The sequence below is a fragment of the Myodes glareolus genome, chromosome 12 (assembly GCF_982192425.1).
Source record: "Myodes glareolus chromosome 12, mMyoGla1.1, whole genome shotgun sequence".
NCBI classification, from domain to species: domain Eukaryota; kingdom Metazoa; phylum Chordata; class Mammalia; order Rodentia; family Cricetidae; genus Myodes; species Myodes glareolus.
This window is the reverse complement of record NC_142037.1, coordinates 9,870,996-9,894,184: the sequence shown is the minus strand read 5'-3', so window position 1 is coordinate 9,894,184 and position 23,189 is coordinate 9,870,996. Positions and strand designations below refer to the sequence as shown.

The window sequence follows — 23,189 nt, the reverse complement described above, 5'->3', positions numbered from 1 at the left end:
GAAGAGGGAAGTTTCAGTCTGCAGTCCTCACCCAAATGCAAAGGAAGCCAGACACAGAGCAAGAAAGATGTGACTGCCTCGCCAAAAAAGGTACTAAGCCACATTGTTAATACAGAAAAGAATTAATTAGTAAGAAGCCCGAGCTACTGGGCCAATCAGTTTATAATTAATGTAAGCCTGTGTGTTTTCTTGGGAATAAACAGCTGTGGGACCTGGTGGGATAGAAACATCAGTCAACAACTGTCAGTCCCAGCTTTTGTGAGGCAGAAGCTGAAGCCAGCCTGATCTACAAAGACAGCTTCAGGTTAGTCAGGGGCACAAAGTAAAATCCTGCCTCAACAAACAAACAAAATAAAACAAAAAATATTACCTTCTTCTGAAATTCTTATGTCATCTGTAGAGAGAAATTTGGGCTTTTCCATGTTTTTATACTGTGTATGAGTCAATTTATAATTATTAAACTAAATAAAATATACAAAAGTAATCTTTCAGCAGCAAGTCAACTACTGTTCCATTATTCCTGCATTTATTACAGAATTATTGTTCATTTATCACATCAAAAAACTGTATACAATGGGCCACTTGAAACAATGAAGAAATGAGAGTTGTCTGGGATAAGGCATGGTCTCAACATTGTACTCATACATTCATTAAACAGGACCAGGTCTAACATTGAACTTAAGTTCTCCAGATAAAGCATCCTGGCATTTCTTCATCTCTTGCAGCATCCCAGGAGAGCCTGGTCTCTCCTCTTCCTGTCTCTGCTGCACCCATTTCCCATATGCAGACATTTAACAGAGAAGAGAAAACAAGCAGGGAATCACAAGATCTGAGATTTCTCAGCATTTGATTTCACAGCTCTCACATAAACGTAGTATCTGGCAGAAGCAAAAGTCACTGCAAATTCTTCTAAATACTGAATTTCTATTCTTTTCCTTTTTGCAGTGCTTGGGGTTGAACTCAGGGACTTGCATATGCTAGGTCAAGCACACTAGCACTGAACAAGATCTTCAGTCTATAAATGAAGTTTTCATCAGCAATGTCCCACTTCCTACAGAAGTACTGTAATCATTATTGTAATTTGCAACATAGAATAATTTCCATCTCTTCAGAAGTAAACAAAACACAAAACAATTTTAAATTATGTAAAGCAAATAGATACCATCTACTAAGTTTTTAACAGACAGAAAGTGGGCATTTTAAAATTTTAAACCTGTCCTTATTTAATAGCAGCTTAACTCAGCTTAACAACCTGCCAACATTTCCAGTATGCTTTCAAAAGTCATCAGAAATTTAAATTAGTATTTCAGTGAACATAGAGACATTACTACCAAAAAACTTAATTTAACTGCCAACAAATAGGTACATGTATAAACTTCCCATAATCATATCTTTAAGAATTACATTTGACAAGCTTGTATTTAAAAATGCAAGGTAGTAGTAGAGATAATAGCCATACTAATAGAGTGCTTAAAAATCATCCTGAAAATGCTCTTCTTTTAAAAAAAATGTGCATAGAAGTAAAATGTTTCCGATAAGATGAAAAATAAACCATTATCTCTTTAAAAATCAAACTGCATTTTTTGACATAGTAGAAGACTTATTAAATACACAGAAGGTGGCATATAGTTACAAAAGGAGACTTTCCTTAGGGACCAAGGAAGCAAAAACTTACCAATACTTTTGTTACCCTACCAATTCATATCACTTGGGCAGATAATCAGAAACATCTGTCTGCTCTCAGAGGCTGTTGGCAAGGGGTCTGGGCGAAGACCTTATCACATGTGGGATCATGTCAACAGAAGATGCATTCCAGTTTAATCAGTGGTATTTATGAACATGGCTTTATTCACAAGCAGGGTCTGGGCAGACACAATGAAATTAAGATGAAACTATGCGGGTGGTTCTAATCCAATGACCTATGACCAAGTAAACAAAGGAAACTGGAGCCAGCCATGAAGAAAAGAAGAGCCATGTGAGGGAAGACACTGGAGCTAGGCCACCATGAACCAGAGGGCTTATGGGACCACCAGAATCCGACGGGGTGAGGCAGTGCTTGCCCTAGGGGCTTTGGAGGGACCATGGCCCTGTTACATCTTGGCTTGGTATTGTGGAGCTCCAGAACAGCACATGAATAAGTTGCTATTATTTTAAGCTATTGTGTGCTTGTGAGACTTTGTATGAAGGCTCCGGGCTTTGTCATCATAGATGAGAAATACAAATGATGATGCCAGAAAAAATAACATCTTTAGCCTGTTAGGGGTTTTCAGTTATCTCAAACAGATAAACAGATCAGGGGTTCTGAATTTGCAGCACTCGTAGGTTCTGTCTCCTTGGGTGTCTGATATCTAATAGGGGCATGCTTCTTATATATCCCATTAAGGAAAAATACCTGTTTTCTGGAGAAATGACTCTCTATAGGAAGGAAGACATTCAAATAACACAGAAGATTAAGTGTACATGCAAGTGAATACACATTTTTCTGTGTTTGACAGAGTCTGATGTGTCCTAGACTGGCCTCAAGCTCATTCTAAAGCTATGTCTAGATTACCGTGAATTGCATGGTAATACCCAGTCTCAAAACACAGCAACCTCAAAAGGCAGTTAAAAAAATTGTGACATAGGTACTATATTATTTTGTTAAGGATAAATTCTCTTCTGGTTTTAATTCTGTGGTGAAATTAAAATCTTGCAAACTACATTTACCTTCCTAGAAAAGGCAGCAAACACACGCTAAAAGGAGGCCCTGTTCTTCCGGGAGTCTGGTAGGCTCGTCTGTCTAAACGCGTTAGACCCCTTTCAGCCTTCCATGGTTGAACACAAACATAAAACTGTTGTTCTTAACACATAGTGATTTAATATGAAGTGTGCGCCTTGGTCTTTAGGAAAATTATGAGCTGGTCTAATTCTAGACCTTATCTTAAGCCCAGCAATGTAATGGAAAGGGTATTTTTAATCAAAAATGGCTTTCAGAAACCATGACAAGAATCATAATTCAGGCCAAAACCTGACAAAACATATTCTCAAAAAAGAAGCTGAAACTGAACTGTGTAGGAGAAAAGACCTCAAATCCCAGGATATCTTTAGGTTCATCAGAAAAATTCTCACACATTTCAATACAGCTGCTGTCATCTGCTAAATTCAGAAACTTACTCCAGTTTTACAAGTACAGACTATTCACAAATATGCTTTTTTTTTCTTTAATTTAACCAGCCGTGCCAAGCAGTGCTGCCAGCTACCTCTCAGTTTAATTTAAGGAAATCTGATTTTTTATAGACGGCATTCAAGGGAACTGAAAATAAGAGGCATTGAGCCCAAAGCCATATGGTATCTGTCTTCATGTGATGTGAGAGAATATTAGCCTCTGGGACCACATTGGCCTGCTTCTTAAACCAGCACTCCTCTGTGAAATCCTCTGACCCACTCTTAAACTGTTATATATCTCGGTGAGTAGATTACAAGTGTCACCCTAGAAGGCTATAAGACTTGGCCTAGAGAGATGGCACAGAGGTTAAGGGTGTGTGTTGTTTCTGCAGACGATCCAAGTTCAATTTCCAGCACCCATGGCAACTTCCTGTGGCTCTATTTCCAGAGGATCTGATGCCTCTGGCCTCTAAGGGCACCAATACACACATGGGATACACTCATCCAGACACATACATACCTTCATGATTTAAGAAAAAATGGTAAAAATGAACCTTTGTGGGAGGGAGGATCTCCTATGCACCCAGCTGAAACTCTTCTTGGCAGCTGAGAAAACATAAAATAAAACCCTAGGACTTTTGTCCTTGCTTACCTAGGACATGGCTGACTGCCTAATAAGAGCACCCCTGGAGGCTGGAGAGACGGCTTAGCACTTAAGAGCCCTGGTTGCTCTTCCAGAGGTCTTGAGTTCAATTCCCAGCAACCACATGGTGACTCACAACCATCTATAGTGCCCTCTTCTGATATACAGTTCTATATGCAGTCCTAAATACAGAATACAGTATATATAATAAATGTAATTTTTTTAAAAAAAGAGTTTCCCAGTGTTTTGAGTCAGCATTCCTGTACAGAGCCCTATAAAAATTTGTACCTCCAACCTGATATTCCTCACCTTTCAGGGTGCTCACTCAAGGAATCATGTGACTGTGGGCCCTATCTCCATTCTTGTTTGTTGATGTTCAGCTATTCCTCCATTACATTTTTCATGGCCAAAGTCAATGCCTTAAACAGTACAGTTTGGCACAAATTACTCAGCATTAATTAATAAAGAAACTGTTTTCTTTAGACAGTAACTCAAAGACGTTATTAAGTGATTATTACTCTCTTCCCAGTACTGATAGGGTGATATTATAAAAACACAGATTTAAACATTCATCAAAACAATCAGATGGAGAAAACACAGCTCCTCCACTTAGACTTACAGTTCTCATCCAGTCTTCATAATGTAGCCAACTAATGCACTTATTTTAAATGTTAGTGCCATATCTTGCCCATGAAAATTTAACTGGAATCACAGAGAGGGACCCTATGCAGAGGGCCTTGTTAAGAAACTCTTTGGTGGTAGAACAGTTTACCCAGTGGCTTAAACTTACATCTACTTATTTGCTTCTCAAATATGTGGTCAGAGACAAGGGTACCTTCAGATTCGAGTTGTTCCAGCCCATAGGAGGCAGCTGTGTTTGGGTGGTTGATGGGTGAGATAGTTCTTCCCTCTGATGGGAGTGCTGGAGAAATTGTGGGAGTTTCCACAGTCATTGCAGGGAGTGCCTCTGGAGAGCCCAAAACTGGTATGAATTCCTTGTTTGGCCCAGTGATTGTGTCCATTAGGTCTGCCAAACACAAGAGACAAGACTTGACCCACAGGACAATCATTATAGAAAATGCTAACGTGAGCTTTGGAAAGTGAGGAAGCAGTGTCTTAGACACAGTGAATTCAGCACTTGGTTCAGCTTCTCTTCTCACCTACACAGAAAATACTTCATCATCTGGGAAGAGACACGGCCTCAAATCATAATTTTGCTTTTGAAACTTATTCTCTCCCTTATTTTATCAATAGTATAATGGATGGTGCTGAGGTTTGGATGGGTGCCAAAGACAGAAATTTAACAAAAAGAATGCACCAAGTTAAATGGCAGGGATTGCTTTGGAAAGAACAAGCATGTTTCACAAAATCAGGGGGAAGAGTCTGAACCCAGATCTATGACTAAAGTAGACTCTTTCAAAACATCCAAATGAAGCTCCCAAGTGCCCCACACCTAAAGAAACTACAACAACCATAGTTTGAACCGTTCAGAATTTCCCCAGACAGAATTTACACATTCCCAACTTTCTAAATCAGAATCTCTTTGCCTGTGAGTCAGAGGAAAACGTGTGTGTGTGTGTGTGTGTGTGTGTGTGTCTGTGTGTGTGTGTATGTGTATGTGTGTGTGTATTCCCATGATATAGAGCCACAAGGCTCCCTTATATTTCTTATGGGAATATAAATTGGTGCAGCAACCACTATGAAAAGGAGACATAGGTCCCTAAGGTCACATACTCATACATCCTATGGTCAGCAACCCCACTACCTATGAAACCGCACTTCACTGTCTAATACAGATCATGCAAAAGAGTGTTCCCCATAGCTGTAGTTAAACAGCTGTACCTGAAGATGGTCCAGATGCAGACTGCAGGAACATAGAAGAATACTGCATGAATAATGAGATGTGCTTCCACAATGACACAATGGTCAGAACAAAGAAACAACAGTGTCTGACAATCAGAATGGTAAGCGAAAATGCTAACTTCCAAAAATATTACCTGTAGTACAATATTTTTCTTAAAAATTTAAAAAGAAAAAAAGATGAAAATGTGTACTTGTAACTATAGATACACGAAACCTGGAGGTAGAAGTGGTGTGGCATGAAGGAGATGAGGAAAACAAGGTTGACAATGCTGGTTACCAGTCAGAAGAGAGACAGTGTACAGGTCATCAGATTTCATGAAGGTTATTGTCAGACTCTAGAGTGCTTTGTTTTGAAAGGACGATTAGGAGGCAGGATTAGAAAACATTTATTATATTTTTAAAAATATCTCAGTGAGTATCTCATCTTTGCTTGGACAATGATAAATATGTGTGTGTGTATGTATCATTTATATATATGTACACACACACATACACACATGCACACACACACACACACTTCCAAGAGACTCTGATAACCAGCCAGACGTTAAAACTGCATTGCCCTTCAGAGAATAGGGCACCTGAGTCTATTACATAAAAAACACTTTTCATAGATTACTTCTTTACAATAACATAAGTTCTGGAAATGAACAGAAGCCTACAAAAGTCCAGCAGCTTACCTGATGTCACAGTCTTAAAGAGGGCCAAAGGTGGCTCCAAACCCAGGTCCTTACTATTTTTAAACTCCTAACTCTGACTTTTAGGAGGCAGTCCTCAGGAGGCTAAGACTTGGGGACCAGAAGTGTCACCTCATCCTTTGAGGCTATAACACATTTCTACAAGCAAAGAGAGTTAAGCATCTCTCCAGGTAGGAACACATGCATGCTGATGAAAGGGCCAGGTGCCTCACTCATCCCGGTAATTCACAGTAAAGGTCCACACTCCTCCTCCAAACGCTGAACCCATACTCGTGTACTGACCTTCCATAGAAGAGGTAACTTCCAGAGACAAAGGGACAACAGCTGTGGAGGCCGGAGTGGCCAGAGACTCCCGTCTTCTGGAGAGCTCGGTGGCACCCACATCAGCAGACACAGGAGAGGGGGATGGCATACCGTCTTCAGGCTCACCACTGCCTCTGGGGACCTCAACGTGCTCTTGTGTCACCAAGGGTAATGTGGAGTCTGGTTCTTGTGTGGCCATTGTCATCTCTTGTGTGATGTCTGCAAAGGAGGGAAACATGTTTAAACAAACCAACTTACTATACATTAAAGTCTCTACGGGGGCCAATATAATGAAAAAGGGTAGATAGCTCTTTCAGAGACCAGAACAACAAATACAACTTGGGAATCCAAGCCTAATAAGCAAATGTTACTGCAGTTGCTTGGGGGAGTTGTGGGGTAATCTGGAGGAACAAAAAAAGAGAAGGAAATGTAAAAACAAACAAACAAAAAAACCTAGAATAAAATTGAAGCAAAATAGGAAGATGGCTGTCTGAGCTTCTTAGACATGCTTGAATATTAGTTGAATCAGTCTGTTAGGAAACAAACTACCCAGAACTAAGTGACACTAAAATCTCTCAGAAGGAGTTTTCTATACTTATGTTTACATTTTCATGAATAAAAGAGGGGAAGGAAGTTGGCATTTTCAAATGAAAAAATAATAATTACATCAACCAGTGTTTACCTAATTTCTGGGAAGGACAGGCAGGACAGTCAGGGTGTGGTGTGTACTCTTAACTTACCCTCCCATGTGTGATAAAGAAGGAGGAGAGTAACATAACCCATAGAAACCTCTTCCACAGTGATCAAGAATGCAGACGACAGAGCCAATTTCCTTGGGTCTGAATTTTGGTTAAAGCGCTCTCTAGCTTTATGATCCTAAGCTAATTACTGAACATCTTTGGTATCCAGTTTCCTTAACTATTAAATAAGAACAGCATTTACCTACTGTCTTCTTTCCTTCCTTCCTTCCTTCCTTCCTTCCTTCCTTCCTTCCTTCCTTCCTTCCTTCCTTCCTTCTCTTTCTTCTTTCTTTCATTCTTTCTTTCTTACATTTTTTTTGAAACAGGCAAAGTCTTTATATTCCAAACATGAATCACAGAGCCCTGCATAAGGCAGTTTCTCAATAGACATCTTTTTTAATTGTTTTATTTTTAAGTATGTGTTGTTTGTGCAAACAAGTGTAGGTGTCCTTGGAGGCCAGAATGGATGCTGCTTTCCCTGGACCTGCAGTTACAATGAGCTGCCTGATGTACTGCTGGGAACTAAGCTCAGGTCCTCTGCACGCACAGCAGGGGCTCTAACCACTGAGCCTGCTAACAAAACAGTAAGCAAATGAGGCAGTTATTACTGAGATCATATTTGATCACCAAAATAGCCTGAATATGACAAGATCCATTGTACTTTCTCGTTTGCAACTGTAAAAGTCTAAAATATAACAATACAGGCTTCCTGGTGTAATGTATGCTAGGGGATATACATTACATACATACATACATACATGATATTCTAGAAACATAAGTGCTACGGACAATTGAAGTCATTGTTTCATCCCATTTAACATCTTTCATACTTACACAAGCTCAACTTCATGTCTTTTTCAAATCACGTTATGCTGTGAGTGGTAGCATATGCCTTTATCTCAGCTCTTGAGATCCAGGGCATGCGAACCTCTGTGCTTTTGAGGCCACACAGGGTTATGAAGTAGGAAACTGTCCCCTCATGAAAAATTTGAATAGATCTTTTAAAATATATTCTGGAAGCACCTATGAAAATGTACACTTACAGCTATGTCAGTCTTCTCAAAATGAATTAGAAACTGGGCATGGTAAGACACAACGGTAATCAGAGCAGTTCAGGGGGAGAGGTGAGAGAACCAGGCACTAAAGGCCACTTTTGGTTATATAGCTAGTCTGACACTGAGCAACCTGAGATACTGTCTCAAAACAAACAGAAAAACTTAAAACTCAAAACAGGCATGCAAACTATCCAGTCTTACTTTTATTATTTATAAAATGACCACTTTTATATTTTAATTACATCTCAATAGAACTTTATAAGTCATACTACAAATCTGTTCTTCCCTTTTTATTAATAGGTTACTTGACCTAGGTCATAAGATTTGCATATTCTAAAACAATTTGCAATGAATATATTCATTTTATACAAAGTTTTTCCTTTTGGATGCTATTATATGACCAACCACAGAATAAAAACATAATCCATCAACAACTAATACTAGGGTTTCACCTTCTAATAGTCAAAAATATGGAAGCCAAGAAAAAGCAGAAAATACAGAATGAACCCAGTAGATGATTTATATTTTCTTTACATATTATTTTTAAACTATTTATTTTGGGTTAAATAAGGTTAGAGAACCAAGTGATCAAAACTACAAGATAAATTTTGTGTAATTATTTTTGGTGAGAAATACCAGAGATATGCATATACTTAGGTATAAATAGGTGCCATACATTGTTGTGAAACTAAAATATATACCTGCTTCCTTTGTACTTACATATGTACTTATATATTGTCATGACAAAAGATTTGAAAAATATTCAACTATTTGAAACATATATTGTTTTCAATGCTGTTGATAGGACTAACTAAGACCTTGCTTCTGGACACTGTCATGCAGATATAGAATGTTCTAAAGCATCCCTGACCCCTAACCAGGAGAGCCAGAAGGAACCATCAGCCAAAACAAAACATCTCTGAACACTGCCAAGTATCCCATAGAGGGGTGGGGTGTACAGGAAACAATCTGGTTACATGAAGACTTTGGCACATGTGAAATATGATTTTTTAATAGAATATATATGATTTATTTGATTATTCTGTGTTTGCTTAAAATTTGTGTAACTGTTTCTAAGTCACCATGAAAAAATACAACTAAAGCCTAAGTCAGCAGCCCACTTCTAAACTCTCGCTCCTCAGGAGGTAGAAGCAGTAGGGACAGTCATATGCTTGAGGTCAACTGAAGTACATGGTGAGTTTAAGGCTAAAACCAAAGTAAACAAAAAAACAAAGAAAACCAGGCAGGCATGATGACAGGCATCTCCAGTCCTAGGAGTTAGGGGTAAAAGTAGGAAAATAGTGATGTCAATACCCTGTCTCAGATACTGTATAGTGAAGTTAAGATCCTATCTCAAATACTTTAAAAAAAAATCCAAACAGAAAGTTTTCAAGTTAAACAACATCTGGGATATTTTCATTGTTGTTTTCATTCTTTACATTTTCCCTCTTACCTTTTAACATATCTCCTACTCCCTGATGTGTCGGAGACTCATATTGAGAGGTAGAAACTTCAGTCTTTGAGAAAAGCATGGTCCTGTCCTCTAGGGTGGAGGCTGTGAAGCCTTCAGCACTTGGTAACAGTTTCACAGTGGAAACCTCAGGGTCTTCTGTCAGACTCGTGGGACTAAAAGGAATCTGATGGGCAAAGAATGTTGATCTCTCTTGCTCCAGTGCAATTACCAGAGCTGTCCCCAAAGGTGCCACCTTGTTAACCTCTGTGGAAGTGGGGCTCCCCTCAGTCCCTTCAAAGCTCTCATGTGCTCCATGTGGTGGCTTTGTTCTCATCCGAGTCTCTGCACGGTCTGAATCTGTGGTCCTTGCCTGACTTACACTCTCAAATTTGGTGTCATCCCATTCATCTCTTGGGACAGAAGAAACCGGAACAGCTGTGCTGACACTCACTGTCACCTTGAGGTCCCCCAGAAGACTGTCAGCTGTTGGATCAATATTCAGAACATCCTCAGGGGTTGTCTCCAGGTATGTACCGGCAGTGGTCTGCACATTGTCATCTGATTCCTCCAAGGGCCTCTCCTCATCATGCTCTGTGTCTGCTGTGGAATCGACACCAGGAAAGGCAGTCGTCCTCTTGGCTGCATCTCTTTCAGCTTTCTCTGTTCTTGGACTGGCAGTTAGCATTTCTTTGGTATTTACATAGGATGAAGGTGTATTTCCCAAGCTAACTGCTTCTTGACTTTCAGTTGCAAACAACTGATTATCCACATACTTCGGGAAGTCACGTGTTACAACTGTGATCCCTTCTACAATGGGCTGGGTGCTAGAGCTGCTCTGGGGCCCCTCCTGGTGAGGATTAAGAGAAGTAAGTGGAGAGACAGCAATGATTGACAAGGCCTTGGACAGTCTCTGTTCAGAAGACATTCCTTCAAGTTGACTGGGACCATGCCCTTGTTCCCTGGCTGAGACCTCTGGCTCAGTGGAAGAGTGAAGATCAGGGACATTAGGATTCAGAAGTCCAGCTCCAGGGAGGTGGTGTTCCTTGTTGACTGAGAAGACTTTATTTAATGGCATCACAGATGGTTCCGCAGACAGTACCATAGAAGCTTCAGAGGATGTCTGCTGGGGCATGTGCTCTGGAGCAGAGGAGATGTTTTCTCCGTCACCTCTCTTCATCTTCCGGGACTGCTCTGCCTGTGCATACGCATGTGCCATCTCCCTTTTTTCCACTTTTGGGAAAGATAGACATTGTGTGGCTAAGGTGAGGAAGAGAACGCTACAGAAAGGCACAGAGCTGGGCAACAGAGTCGGTCTGCTCATAGTGGAAGAGAAATACAGGTTGCAGGAGTTGACAGTTCCAGCAATCGAATCCTGTAGAAAAGTAAAGCACAGCACGCTGTCATGTGGATATATTTTGTATGTAAGCTCCTTTAACTTAAGTCAGAAGTACAATATCTCCTTGACTTCCTCCCAGAGAAGGGACATAGGAGGTGACTGTTCTACTTCTTTGTCCTCTTGAGACATGGATAACCCAGTTCACTTTTCCCCTGTGAATTCTGGAGACAATTTAACTTAATGCTCCCTAGAAAATGGTACACAAAATGACTGTAGAAATAGCGCCATGTCTAGGAGATGGAAAGTAAATGTTACAAATACACTTAAAGAACTCGTGTGTTTCTGCTGTGTGTATGTTTGTGGCCCTAAAATTCACGTGAGGCCTAATAAGGACGGTGTTGGAAGATGAGGCTTTTAGAAAATTCTGTCATGCAGATAGAACACTAATGAATGAGACCGGGTTCCCAGTGAAAGAACCCTCAGACATTCCTTTACCCTCTTGCCTATCATGTGAGGGCACACAAACACTTAGTTTCTATGAACCAGATACCACATCTGCTCTTGCCTTTAGCTAGGATTTCACGAGTACAGAACTGTAAGAGTTGAATTTGAGGGTTTTATTTCACTTTTAAAGTGTAATGAAGTTGCATACCATCCCCCTTCCTCCCAGCTAGGGTCTCTTTTTACAGTGGTCACAATAGAAAGTATGTTTTAAAACTTAATAAATATCAAAACATACAGAAAAATAAGTTATTTTCATGAGTTTAAAAATGCATGTGAATGACTTTTCAGTCAAAATATATCTTTAAAAATGTCCAAATATTTTGCAATGACAAGAAAAACATATATACAAAGCCTTCATGTTCCAAAATTTCAGAACCAGAAAAGATACTTAGCCAATGTGAACACTTTTTATTTTTAAAATGTTAAGTTTGCACTTATTGCTGGTTAGCTATAATTTAGAGGAATTAGGTTTGTTATGTTCTTTAAACTACTCACAATCTTATTATATCTAAAACTGTAATTATAAATTAAAACAGTTCATTGCTCCACAATTTAAAGGTCTGAATATCTTTTTATCCATTGTCCTGTGCATAGCTTTCTAATTTTACATTATTGAAAATTTACCAAACCCTAATTCCCAGCACAATACAAAAAAATTATCTGAGGTTCCATTAAGTTTTCTAGAAGACTCAATCTCAAAATTAAAATATGAAAATCAAACACCCATCCTTATGATGGCTACATTTTTTTTCTTTCAAGTGTATTCAACTAAACTGCCTAGATGACTTACACAATTTGAAGTTAAGAAATAAGGAAAACCCCATTTCATGAGACATTCTTCCCGAGGATAACAAACTCTCACATGTTCTCCCATTTAAATCTTTATTGTTTTGTTTTTGTTGTTTGAGACAGGGTTTCTCTGCGTAGTCCTGGCTGTCCAAGAACCTACTTTGTAGACCAGGGTGGCCTTGAACTCACAGAGATCTACCTGCCTCTATAGCATGATTAATTAAAAAAACAAAAAGAGACAGAAATTGGAGTTCATCCTGAATGTCAGAAAAGCAAAACAGCCAGCCACTGGCTCTTACCTCTACCTCAGTCTGAAATGGTGATCCTGCCCCCAGGAATCTCAGAATGAGACTGAGCATGAGAGATGACTCCTCCCATCTCATAATTCTCTCTAGGGCTGGGATTAAACGTGCTTACCATTACTGCCTGGTTTCCTTGGCAAACTAGTGTGGCTACTGGTATTAAAGGTATGTGTCACCACTGCCTAGTCTGTAAGGCTAGTAAGTGGGGCTGTTTTACTTTCTGATCTTCAGGTAAGGGTTATTTATTAAAATACAAATAAAATATTACTACATGCCTCTGTTTCTCAAGTGCTGGGTCTAAACACAAGTGCCACCTTGCCTGGGTTGCCATTTAGTCTTAAAGGTTGTTTTAAAACAGAAAAAGGAAAAGCTAGCTTCTTGAGGCATCTAGATGGCTGAAAAAGAAAAGAAAACTGGATTTTTTTTTAAAAAAAAAAACATGTAGAACAGAATCTACAGATTGTAGCCGAGGCTGCATATCAACACCAGTACCGTTCAGAGAACCATTGGTAAGCTGATCTTCGATCTCTTCTCAAGCTTTCCTGAGATGCCTTGAGTCAGAAGAACTTAGATGAGCAGCATCCAAATTCCCCATGTTTAGAAATGGATAAAGTAATAGACATTTGTCTTGCTTGAACGCCTGCCTTTCTAGAGTAGTGTGCTATACTGAATCATGATTCCACAGAACTTCTGTGAAATATAGGAAGAGAACCCAGCCATGAGCAATCACAGTGCTGTGTGGACCCAAATTATCATGTAAAAACTATACTGATTACAACACTGTTTGGCCAGTGACTCAGGCATATTTCTAACTAGCTCTTACATCTTAAATGAATCCATTTCTATTAATCTGTGCATTGCCATGAGGCTGGGTCTTACCAGTACGTTTCTGGTGTCTTTTTCCTTTGGCAGATACATGGTATCTCTGATTCTGCTTTCTTTCTCCCGGCATTCAGTTTAATTTTCCCACCTACCTATATGCTGCCCTGCCACAGGCCAAAGCAGCTTCTTTATTAACCAATGGTAATAAAACATAGCATACAGAGGGAAATCCCACATCACAGAACAGGACAGTGTCCATCTAAGATCATATAGTTAGTAGCCAAAGGAAGCTGAAGCCAGAGAGACTAGGAGAAACAATCCTGTCCAACCTTTCATCCCACCACACCATCAAGATCTTTAGGAAGTAAAAAAAATATCATTTAGACAGCAAACATTGAAACAGTTGTAACTAAATATTAACTTATCTCTATCTAGTGTCATTTTTTCTTGTCTCAGATGATGTTTTATTAATTTATATTAGAGCCAACTTGCATATTTGCAGTTAGACAAAGTAGAAAAATTATTTAAAATATCTGATATGGATTAAGATATTTTAAATTAAATAAGTTAAATCCCAAATTTAACCACTGATGCAAGTGTTTACAGAAACCACACTTGATCGGTGTTTGTACAAGATATATTTAGGGCCTATAATGTGTGTCCTCCGTTTTCTCATGTTTCAAAATGACAATCTTTTAACATAGCTTACTTTCTTTCATATCATTAGATCTCCCTGGTTTGCGCCATGACCTTCGGATTAAACTATCCCAACTGTACTTTTCCATAACTTGTGCTGTTTTATCACTGAAGAAAATAATTTTTCTGTGATTGCATTTAGTTATTGTACCCTTGTGTTTCCTTTACAAGTGGGGATGCTTATACATTTAGGGTTCCATTATGTTGAGCTATGTAACCTAATAGTTCTGCCTATCTAGCATCATTTTAAAAAGAGAGAATATGGAGAAGACATTTGATTTTAAAAAGAAGAATAAATAACACATCCCAAAATGCATGCCAACATTTGAGATATCATTCTATTTTAGATGTGCCAGAAAATATCTTAGTCCAGGTGATATGTTCCTACAGAGTGTTTGTCCTGATTTCTCACTTTTCCTTCCTTGAAACAAGGACAAATAAGAACTGTGAATCTAAAGTATCCATGGGCAATGAGTCTACACCTTTGGATTTCTGTGTAGACAAACTGAACTAGGAGATTCTATTGAAACTGTAAGAGAACAAATAATTGATAATAACTACAGAAGTTTCTGGCTTATTTCAGATCTCCTCAGGAAGGGACCCATTCTCCTTCCATTTGATGAAATTTTACTAAATATACTAGAGGAGTGAGGGGGTACCCTGGAGTCTGGACCTGCAGCTCAGTGACAGAATGCCTACTCAGCATGTGTAACGTCCTGAGTTCAAAACACAGAAAGGGCCTAAAAGCTCAGTCTACACAATGCTATGCCTCCAGATAAAATCAGAGTAGCAAGAAACATCAAGGACTGTAACAGAGTTTAGAGGGTCATAGACTAGCATCATGAAATGATTACTGAATCTTTTTTGTTATTGTTGTTAAAAGCTGAATAAATAGCTTATCCCCCTTGAATAAAACAGGGCATTAACAGAACACAAGTTGAGAATATTCTACTTCTATGAGTATATATTCAAATATTGTTACCATGAAGGAAAACTAAGAATGTTTCTACAATCTCAGTATGTCTCCTTCAGAAAGTGGAGGTATCCACACATGCGAACGAGTTCTGTACATTTTATTATTTGTGGTCTTGTTGACTGAGACAAGAATTTTATGGACAAATTAGATTGAGTGGAAAGGATCAAAATGCAAAGGTTTAACTAGCCTCAGCCACCTTTCCAGACAGAATTCTCCTTCAGGGTCTTATTTCCATCTACATCTAGAGTTCTAAAGGTCTGTGTGCAGGGAAATCTGCCTCCGCCCTAAAGGACGGTGCTTCTGTGATTAAGTGCTGAGCACCTGCTGTCCGAATCCAATTACAGCAGAGTAAGTGGGGGTGAGCCACATGCCTTTTGTGTGTCTGTGTACTGAGGCCATATGCTCCTTTTCTCCTCTTTTGCAAGCAACATCTGAACTTTAGGAGAAAGTAAAATAATGGCGGTACAAATGGCAGCAGCAAGCAGTCTGCTGCTACTCAGAGAAATTAATAGAAGACTCAAATCCCTCCATCTTCCAGGCCCATTGCACATCCAATTCACCTCTTAGGAGGTAACATCAGACAAGGGGAACAGCATGGCATTAGAAAGTATGAACAAAAGAGTGACCACAGAGAGGTAATGATAACATTCTTAACCCCACATAAACCATATTTTGTGGTCTCTGGCCTTTTCTTTCTTCCCTCTACACTCTACCCTCTATGTGGCTAAGTGCCCAGGAGACAGGAAATGCTGGGCAAATATTGTCTGAAAAGTCATGAATGTCCTTAGGCTACTCCACTGGGAGAAGAGACAAGAGGGAATATTTCACTGCTTATGAACATCTGTGTCTCACACTAAATTATCCCTGTTATCAGAATACATAAGGAAGAAAAGGAAGGAATGCCTCTCTTACTGTTCATCTTTCATCTCTGGGTGCTGTCTTGTTGTGTTTCTCAATAGCTGTTAGTTTTTGACAAACTAACCAAATTCCTTCCAAGTAGTAGATGTTAGCTCCACCTAGCTTAAAAAAACATTTCTTAGAAAGCTAATCAGTATCACCTTGTCTGTCATTCCCTATCAAGCTTGCCTAATGGCTTGGCTGTCCTCTGAGCAATTCACTGCATTTCTGCCACCAGTGGGTGGGCAGATAAGATGTTCTGTCAGCATTATCTTCCACAATCTTAAATAGACACAGTCCAGGATCTGTTTCTTTGTCAAGACTGGGCATAGTCAAGCATCAAAGACCATTAAACAAAAAGTACTACTGTAGCCTTAGACTTAATCACCAGGTTTTGTACACTTCTACTTCTCTGTGTTTTCCAGCTAAGATGAAGAGCGTTATTGCTTCACTGTGTTATCAAAGCAAAGACATGACAGGGAACCCAGCATGTCAATCATTTTTATTATAGCCAAACTCAAAGGAAAAATTAAATTTCATGGCTATTATAAAAGGACCACGAACACTATCCTAAGAGTGTGGAAGACACAGGTAGGCTGTGACAACTGACTGATGGTCCCAGAAATATTGTGAATGACTGAGGAGGAATGGAGAGGAAAATCCCTGCTCTCAGATTCCCTTTGTTTGCTGGGATGGTGGGGTGGTGGTGAAGCTGCAACCTTTTGTAGGTCTGCTCTTTTGCCTTTCTATCCAAACAGATACTTGATCTTTAAAGCAAGGACAGATCCTGTATTCACTGCTACAAAAAATTCATTTGCAACTCAAACTGACAGATAGCCTTCAAAGTTCCCGAAGGGGTCTTTTGCTGCCTTTCAAAACCCAGTAGCCACTCAGTGCCATTTCAAACACAACTTTTTTTTTTCACCCAACTTTTGCTGTCACCAATAATTTTTCTCTTATAAATCCTTGAGTACCAACTTCTGTGATTCTGTCCTTTATTATCCTCTTGGAATTGTTGCTTACTAACTAGATCATCATTATTTTAATTGCCTTCTAATTGGTGACTCTGTCTAGACTCTCTCCTTTATAATCCATTATAGACCACCCAGATGGCTTGTTTTTCAGAATAAAATGAGAGTGATCAATCAAGAGTGCCTACTGCTTGGGTAATGCTTTGTGCCAATTTGTACTAAGGGCATGATAGAAATTTACCTGATTTGATCCCACCAAAAGAGGTAGGTGCTACCATGATCCTGATTATCTTTTAGAAGAGAAAACTACGTGTTTACAGAGGACAATTAACTTGTTTTGGCAATAGCATGTAGTTCCGTTTGGTCTTTTGCAGTCCTTCAGACTTCAAAGTTCTTGCTTTTGCCATTTGGCTTCTCCACCTTTCCAAGACGCAGAATGCAATGTTCCCAAGTATACAACCACACAGCTGGGAACCTCCTATCCAAGACCCACACCAGGGCCAAGAAAGCCTCCATCTTCGGCAGATACACTTCCCTCTTAAATGCTTCACTCCTGAGTTTTCAGTTGTTCTGCTTCCACCATACTAGCCCTGACACTTGCTCTCCTCTGTACCCTTATCAAGCCCTGACCATGTTTCTGACAGGTAATTGCTGTCAAAAACAAACAAACAAACAACAACAACAAAAAAAACCCCAAAACCAAAACCCAAAACAAAACAGCCTGGCCCATTCCCTTCCTATTTTTCCTCGGCTTACTTACCTACATTATCGTCCCTGTAACTTTCTCACTCCGAACAAGACTACACCTCTACTGCACTGGTCTTCATTGTCCACCATTTCTAATAATGCCGAATAGATGGAGAAAGCAGTACATAGATGGAAGGGAGTATGTATTACAAATAATCACTTAAAAAAGGAAAAGAGTATTCAGTGGCTCTTGTGTACCAGAAGATTTGATAGCACTCAGTATGGTGTGTTCACCACTTGGCCACTTTGGGCTGATTATTCAATGTGACACTTTAACGGTAGCAACAAATTGTGTTATTATTTACACTGTATTTTGGCTTTTGAGAGTTTCTCTCTTTCTCTCTCTCTCTTTCTCTCTGTCTGTCTGTCTCTGTCTCTGTCTCTCTCTTTCTCTCTCACAGACACACACACGGAGACAGAGAAAGAGAGAGTCAGAGAGAAGCAGTTATAGGTAACAAGAAGCTTCACAGCATCAGGTCAGTTTGTTTCTCAATGACCCTCTTACCATTTAAAAATCCAATTAGTAATACTCTGAGAAAGAAAAAGCATTCCTTTTTGTGGGTCTCTTAATGATCTCTTTACTATGTGCTTTTCTTGATACTCATTGATTCATTTGTCATTGTTTTATCTTGTCTTATTCTAAGCATAAAGGTTATCCTTGCCAATACTATTTCATTAGCCAACTATGGCCCCACTAATCTAGCTATATCTCTGGGCATTAAGTCAGCACATTCCTGATTCGATGCGATATTGGCAATTGGTCTCTAATACAGGGTCTAAGAACAGGGCTGGCTCCATCCTGTACTGTAAGTTAAAGAGTTGAGATGACAGAGGATCCTTACCGAGAAAGAACAAAGCAGCTGCAGGAGAAGTGTGTTCCCTAAGGGGTGCAGCAGTCCAGGCCAGTGCTGACTGAGAAGAGGTGAGTGTGAAGGTCAACTACAAGCAAAGCGCCCTCTCCACCCCACAGATCATAACTGAGTTCCTCATATTGCTTCTTTTCTGAGCTATGGTCTATTTGATGATGCAAACAAACAAAATATGTATGCTTCTCCCTCTCAGAATATCATCCTATCCTTGGTAAGAGGAGCTGGCCTTGACGAATAGAAAATAATATTCAAGCCGGGTGGTGGTGGTGCACGCCTTTAGTCCCAGCACTCAGGAGGCAGAGGCAGGTGAATCTCTGTGAGTTTGATGTCAGCCTGGTCTACAAGAGCTAGTTCGAGGACAGCTAGGACTGTTTTAAGACGGAGAAACACTGTCTCAAAAAACAAAAACAAACAAACAAACAAAAAACAAGAAAGAAAAAAAGAAAAGAAAATAATATTCAAGTTCTAGCAGAACCTTGGGCAAATTCCTCCAACAATGTTATTAAATGGAGAAATAGAGTTAAGGAGACTCCTGCTAAGCCATCATCACCACCTCCAGCAGCATCAACATAACCATGTTATTTCCCTCAAAGTGTGGAAGACAGACAGAAAGAAATGACTGTACACATGACAGCAGTTTGAAGAAGCAAACATTGTGCAATATAAGACAGGTCAACACAATTCCAGTGCACACGTGCCTCGAAGTGCAAAAATGGAACAATTGCAAGTGTCTAGAGAACCAGTCATCTGTGGAATATTTGTTCTTCACCTAACTTCCGTTTTCAGATTTTCAGTGCAGAATCCTGTCCTGTGCAGTTCAGCAAGCACCTACTTCCAAGTCAGGCAGTTCTTATCAATGGCCAATGTTACACTTTATTCCTCTTTTTGTGATTCAAGAAACTCATTCACTTGGAGAGGGAAGCCGAAAGAAGTTTCATAGAGTTTTCTCATTGGCAATAAATAAAGTCAATATGAAAAAAATAAGACTGACCACACATATCTTAACTGAAAAAAAATGTGTTTTTATCTTAGAGAATAAATCCACACTACCTGTGAAGGGATTCTTTGCCTGTGCTAGAATAAACAAAATTCAGTCAACAACAACACAAGGCAATGCACCAAGCATGGTGGCCCACACCTTTAGCCACAGCACTAGGGGGCCAGAGGCAGGCAGATCTCTCTGAGTTCCAGGACAGCCTCATGTTTGCATCTGTGTCTAAACCAGCTGGGGCTACATAGTGAGACCTTATCTCAAAAAGAAAAAGAAAAATAGATAAATAAATAAAGGAAGAAAGGAAGACAGAAAGAACAAAGAAAGGAAGGAAGGAAGAAAAAGAAAAAAGAAAGAGAGAAAAGCATATACAACTTGAAAGGTGACATTTGAGCTTCTGAATAGGGTGAAGCACATCTGCAATTAACAAGTGATTTTTATAAGAGAAGATGAGCCCATCTTCCTCAGTTTTATTCTCTACATACATTTAGTATAAAGTATTCTATAGTGACAAATTATCATGGTATGAAACTCCAGAAAGAAACACCTGCAATATATAGTCAGATGCTTTGCATGAAAACAAAGGCAAATCCACATTTCCCTAATTATTTCTGTTGCTGTAGCTACCTTAGACTTGGTGAGCCTTGGGAGTTTTGCAATCAATATTAAGACTGGTCATAAGAGTGTGTGGTTTATTATTACAGTCGATGTAACAAATTCAACTTCATCCACACAAGCGAACCAGACAGCTTTAATCTTTCCTCTGCACAATAGAACCAGTGTTCTGTCACTGTGGAACCTCCTTCCCAGGACTCTGAATCTTTCTGAATGATGCTGCTAATGATTTGCTGGCTTCGGTGCTGTAGCTGCCAGCATAGAAGATGCTTAACTGAGGGAGACGCACACAGGAGCTCAATAGATGACTTGTGATCAAGGAAAAACACAGAAAGAAGGGGAGGCAGACAATTTCTGACCACGTGCATTGGTCCTCAGTGAAGAGTTCTCTCAGAACTCTGTGGGTGGTTTGTGAACTTGCCTTAACTCTCCTTAAGTTTCAAAGGGAAAACATTGGAGGCACTTGAAGCAGCCTTCTTTGCGATCTTCCACAAGAGATCTGCATTTTAATTTGGTACCCAAATTTTCTTTCTAAGTAAAGAAAGGAATGTCTCATCCCGGAAAGCTCCAAATTCTCGAGAGTCCCATTTTGCCTGTCCAGATAAACTCTGCTTAACCAGAGTTTTATCTTCTACATGATTATATATACATTGGCTGGACTCTGCCAGTGACCAGGATGCATGTGCGACATCTCAGCACCCCAGGACAGTACCCATGTGCCATGCTGAAGTATCAAGTACAGTGAAGACTTTTCCCAGCCTGACCCCTAGGCCTTCTTTCTAATGAGGTGACCTTCCCTAGAAGCGTCCTTCATCTGTTCCGGGTAACCCAGTTAGAGCAAGAAGGTTCGCAGATATCATAGCATTAAACACTGAAATGTTTGCTTTCTGTAAAGTAGCAAGACCCATTCTGGAGGTCAACACACCCCCACCCCCAATCTCTCCTTTATTGCTAGGCTTTAAGAGTCACAGGGGCACTGCAATCCAAGCTCTGTAAGGACTGACTCACAGTCTTGAGGAACTTCTTTTCCACAAGGTTGAAATGCCAGAGGGGGGAGAGCCAAGGAGCAAAGCCCACACAAAAGCAGCCTGCCCAGAAGCTCTGTCTACACAAAGGCCGATCCCAGGTACTGACCTGTAAGTCTGGGATGGACCAAGTAGTGCTGGAAGTCCTTCCAGGCCTGCAAGATTCGCCCAGTTCACAAAGCTGTTCCTGCTCAGTCAGCGCCTGGGTACCCCGTTCTGGGCGAGGGTACAGGGTGCTCCTCCACCGCCAACCGCAGGGTTGCCCCACACACAGAGCGACCACGTACCGCCCTGGAATTCCGCTCCACCCCTTCCTCTCGCTAGGTCTGCAGAAGCCTTGCTTGTCCTCACCTGTGAGCGTTCAGTACAGCTGAGGGCAGAGGACAGCGGCGACACCGGCGCTAGGCATCCCTGCCTCAACCGACCCACGTAGAGGCCGCCCACACTCCCTTGGCTGTCTGGGATGCCAGAGGGAGGGCGCTTGGCTTTATTGTTTATTCATAAGGCTGAGACTGAGGCTAGGGATTGGGCAGCGGGTTCGTATGCCCGCCCTGGGGCAACGACAGGCAAATCTTTAGCACCACGCCCCTACAGCTTCCACTTGGGCAACTCCACTCCCACAAGCAGCTGTGTCAGGGTGGGACCCCGCGCCTGGGGCACCTCACGAGACCCTGCCCCAGCTGCTCCTATTCACATCCTGGGCTTTTGAGGTAGCTTTCTCTGTACCTTCAGAGAGGACACTGAAGCACCGTTCCAATCCAAGCAGAAATTTCTCTGGTGCCTGGAAAACAAGGGGCATTCAGTCCTCTGTTGCAGAGTGGTACCTGCTGGAACAGAGGACAGCTTGGTGGAGCTCCTAAGGTGAGTCTTAAAGGAACTCTGTAAGAAATGTTCCTTTCGTATTAAAGAGAAAATAAGAGTTAAAAATGAGGGCAGATTACTGACTCTTTGCTCCATCTCATGCAAAACAAGGTACCACATAAGTTACTGGGGAACCTGCACTAGAGCTCTGAAAAGTGCTATGGTCCCTTCAAAGTTGAAGGTTCAGAAATGAAGCTGGTTCAAGGATGCTCAAGTTTTCCATGCTTGAGCCTCTCAGGTACACAGTTTTCCCTTTTCATTCTAATTATGAAGGCAGAGAAGTGTCTGGAACCTGAGCTTTAGAATGGATTACATAGCACTTTCCCACGGTACTGAGTCTGATGAACTCGCTTCTTCAGAATGGCCGTTTTAGTCGCAGTGGTGTGTGTGTGCTTACAAATGCATGTGTGTGTTAGTGTAAAACGCATGAATTTGTGCATGTACACACATCGACAGCTTTACCAATTAAGGCAACAAGCTCAGGAGAGACTATGAGGGATCAATAGATTCAGCAATCCTCTGCTTAGATAATTCTCAGAGGTCAAATAATGTCAGATGAGATGAGAAGTCAGATCTCAGGTAATGTCAGATAAACTAAATCTAACTTTTAAATTTACAATGTGCAGGATATCTAATGGGAAATACCTAATTAAAAAATTAAGTGAGGTCTGGAGATAAGGTTCAGAGGCTACAATCACAGGCTGCTCTGCTAGAGGACCACAGGTCAGTTCCCAACAACTGCAAACACCTCGCAACCCACTGTATTCCAGGTCCAAGAAATCCAGCTCCTTGCGGTGGCCTAAGTGAGCACCAGGAATGCAGGTTGCGGTGCTCTGGTGTCCTCTCTGAAGGCACAGAGGGAGCTGCCTCAGAAGCCCAGGATGTGAGT

General features: G+C 40.5%; 1 protein-coding gene across 6 annotated transcripts in view; it reads right to left on the bottom strand.

The window, feature by feature from the left end:
- Positions 1 to 21,916, bottom strand: part of Armh4 (armadillo like helical domain containing 4) — a 114,465-nt gene extending 92,549 nt beyond the window's left edge. The window contains exons 1-4 of one of the 6 annotated variants that reach the window (XM_087911962.1): positions 21,791 to 21,916; positions 9,900 to 11,271; positions 6,631 to 6,870; positions 4,623 to 4,814 (exon numbers count right to left, since the gene is read on the bottom strand). In XM_087911962.1, coding sequence (XP_087768088.1) covers positions 4,623 to 4,814; positions 6,631 to 6,870; positions 9,900 to 11,220 — 1,753 coding nt within the window. In that variant the 5' untranslated portion in view covers positions 11,221 to 11,271; positions 21,791 to 21,916. Of the gene's footprint in view, positions 1 to 4,622; positions 4,815 to 6,630; positions 6,871 to 9,899; positions 11,272 to 21,548 lie in introns of all 6 variants that reach the window. The other 5 variants (XM_087911963.1, XM_087911961.1, XM_087911964.1 and 2 more) reach the window with 5 other exon arrangements.
- Positions 21,917 to 23,189: the final 1,273 nt, after the last annotated feature.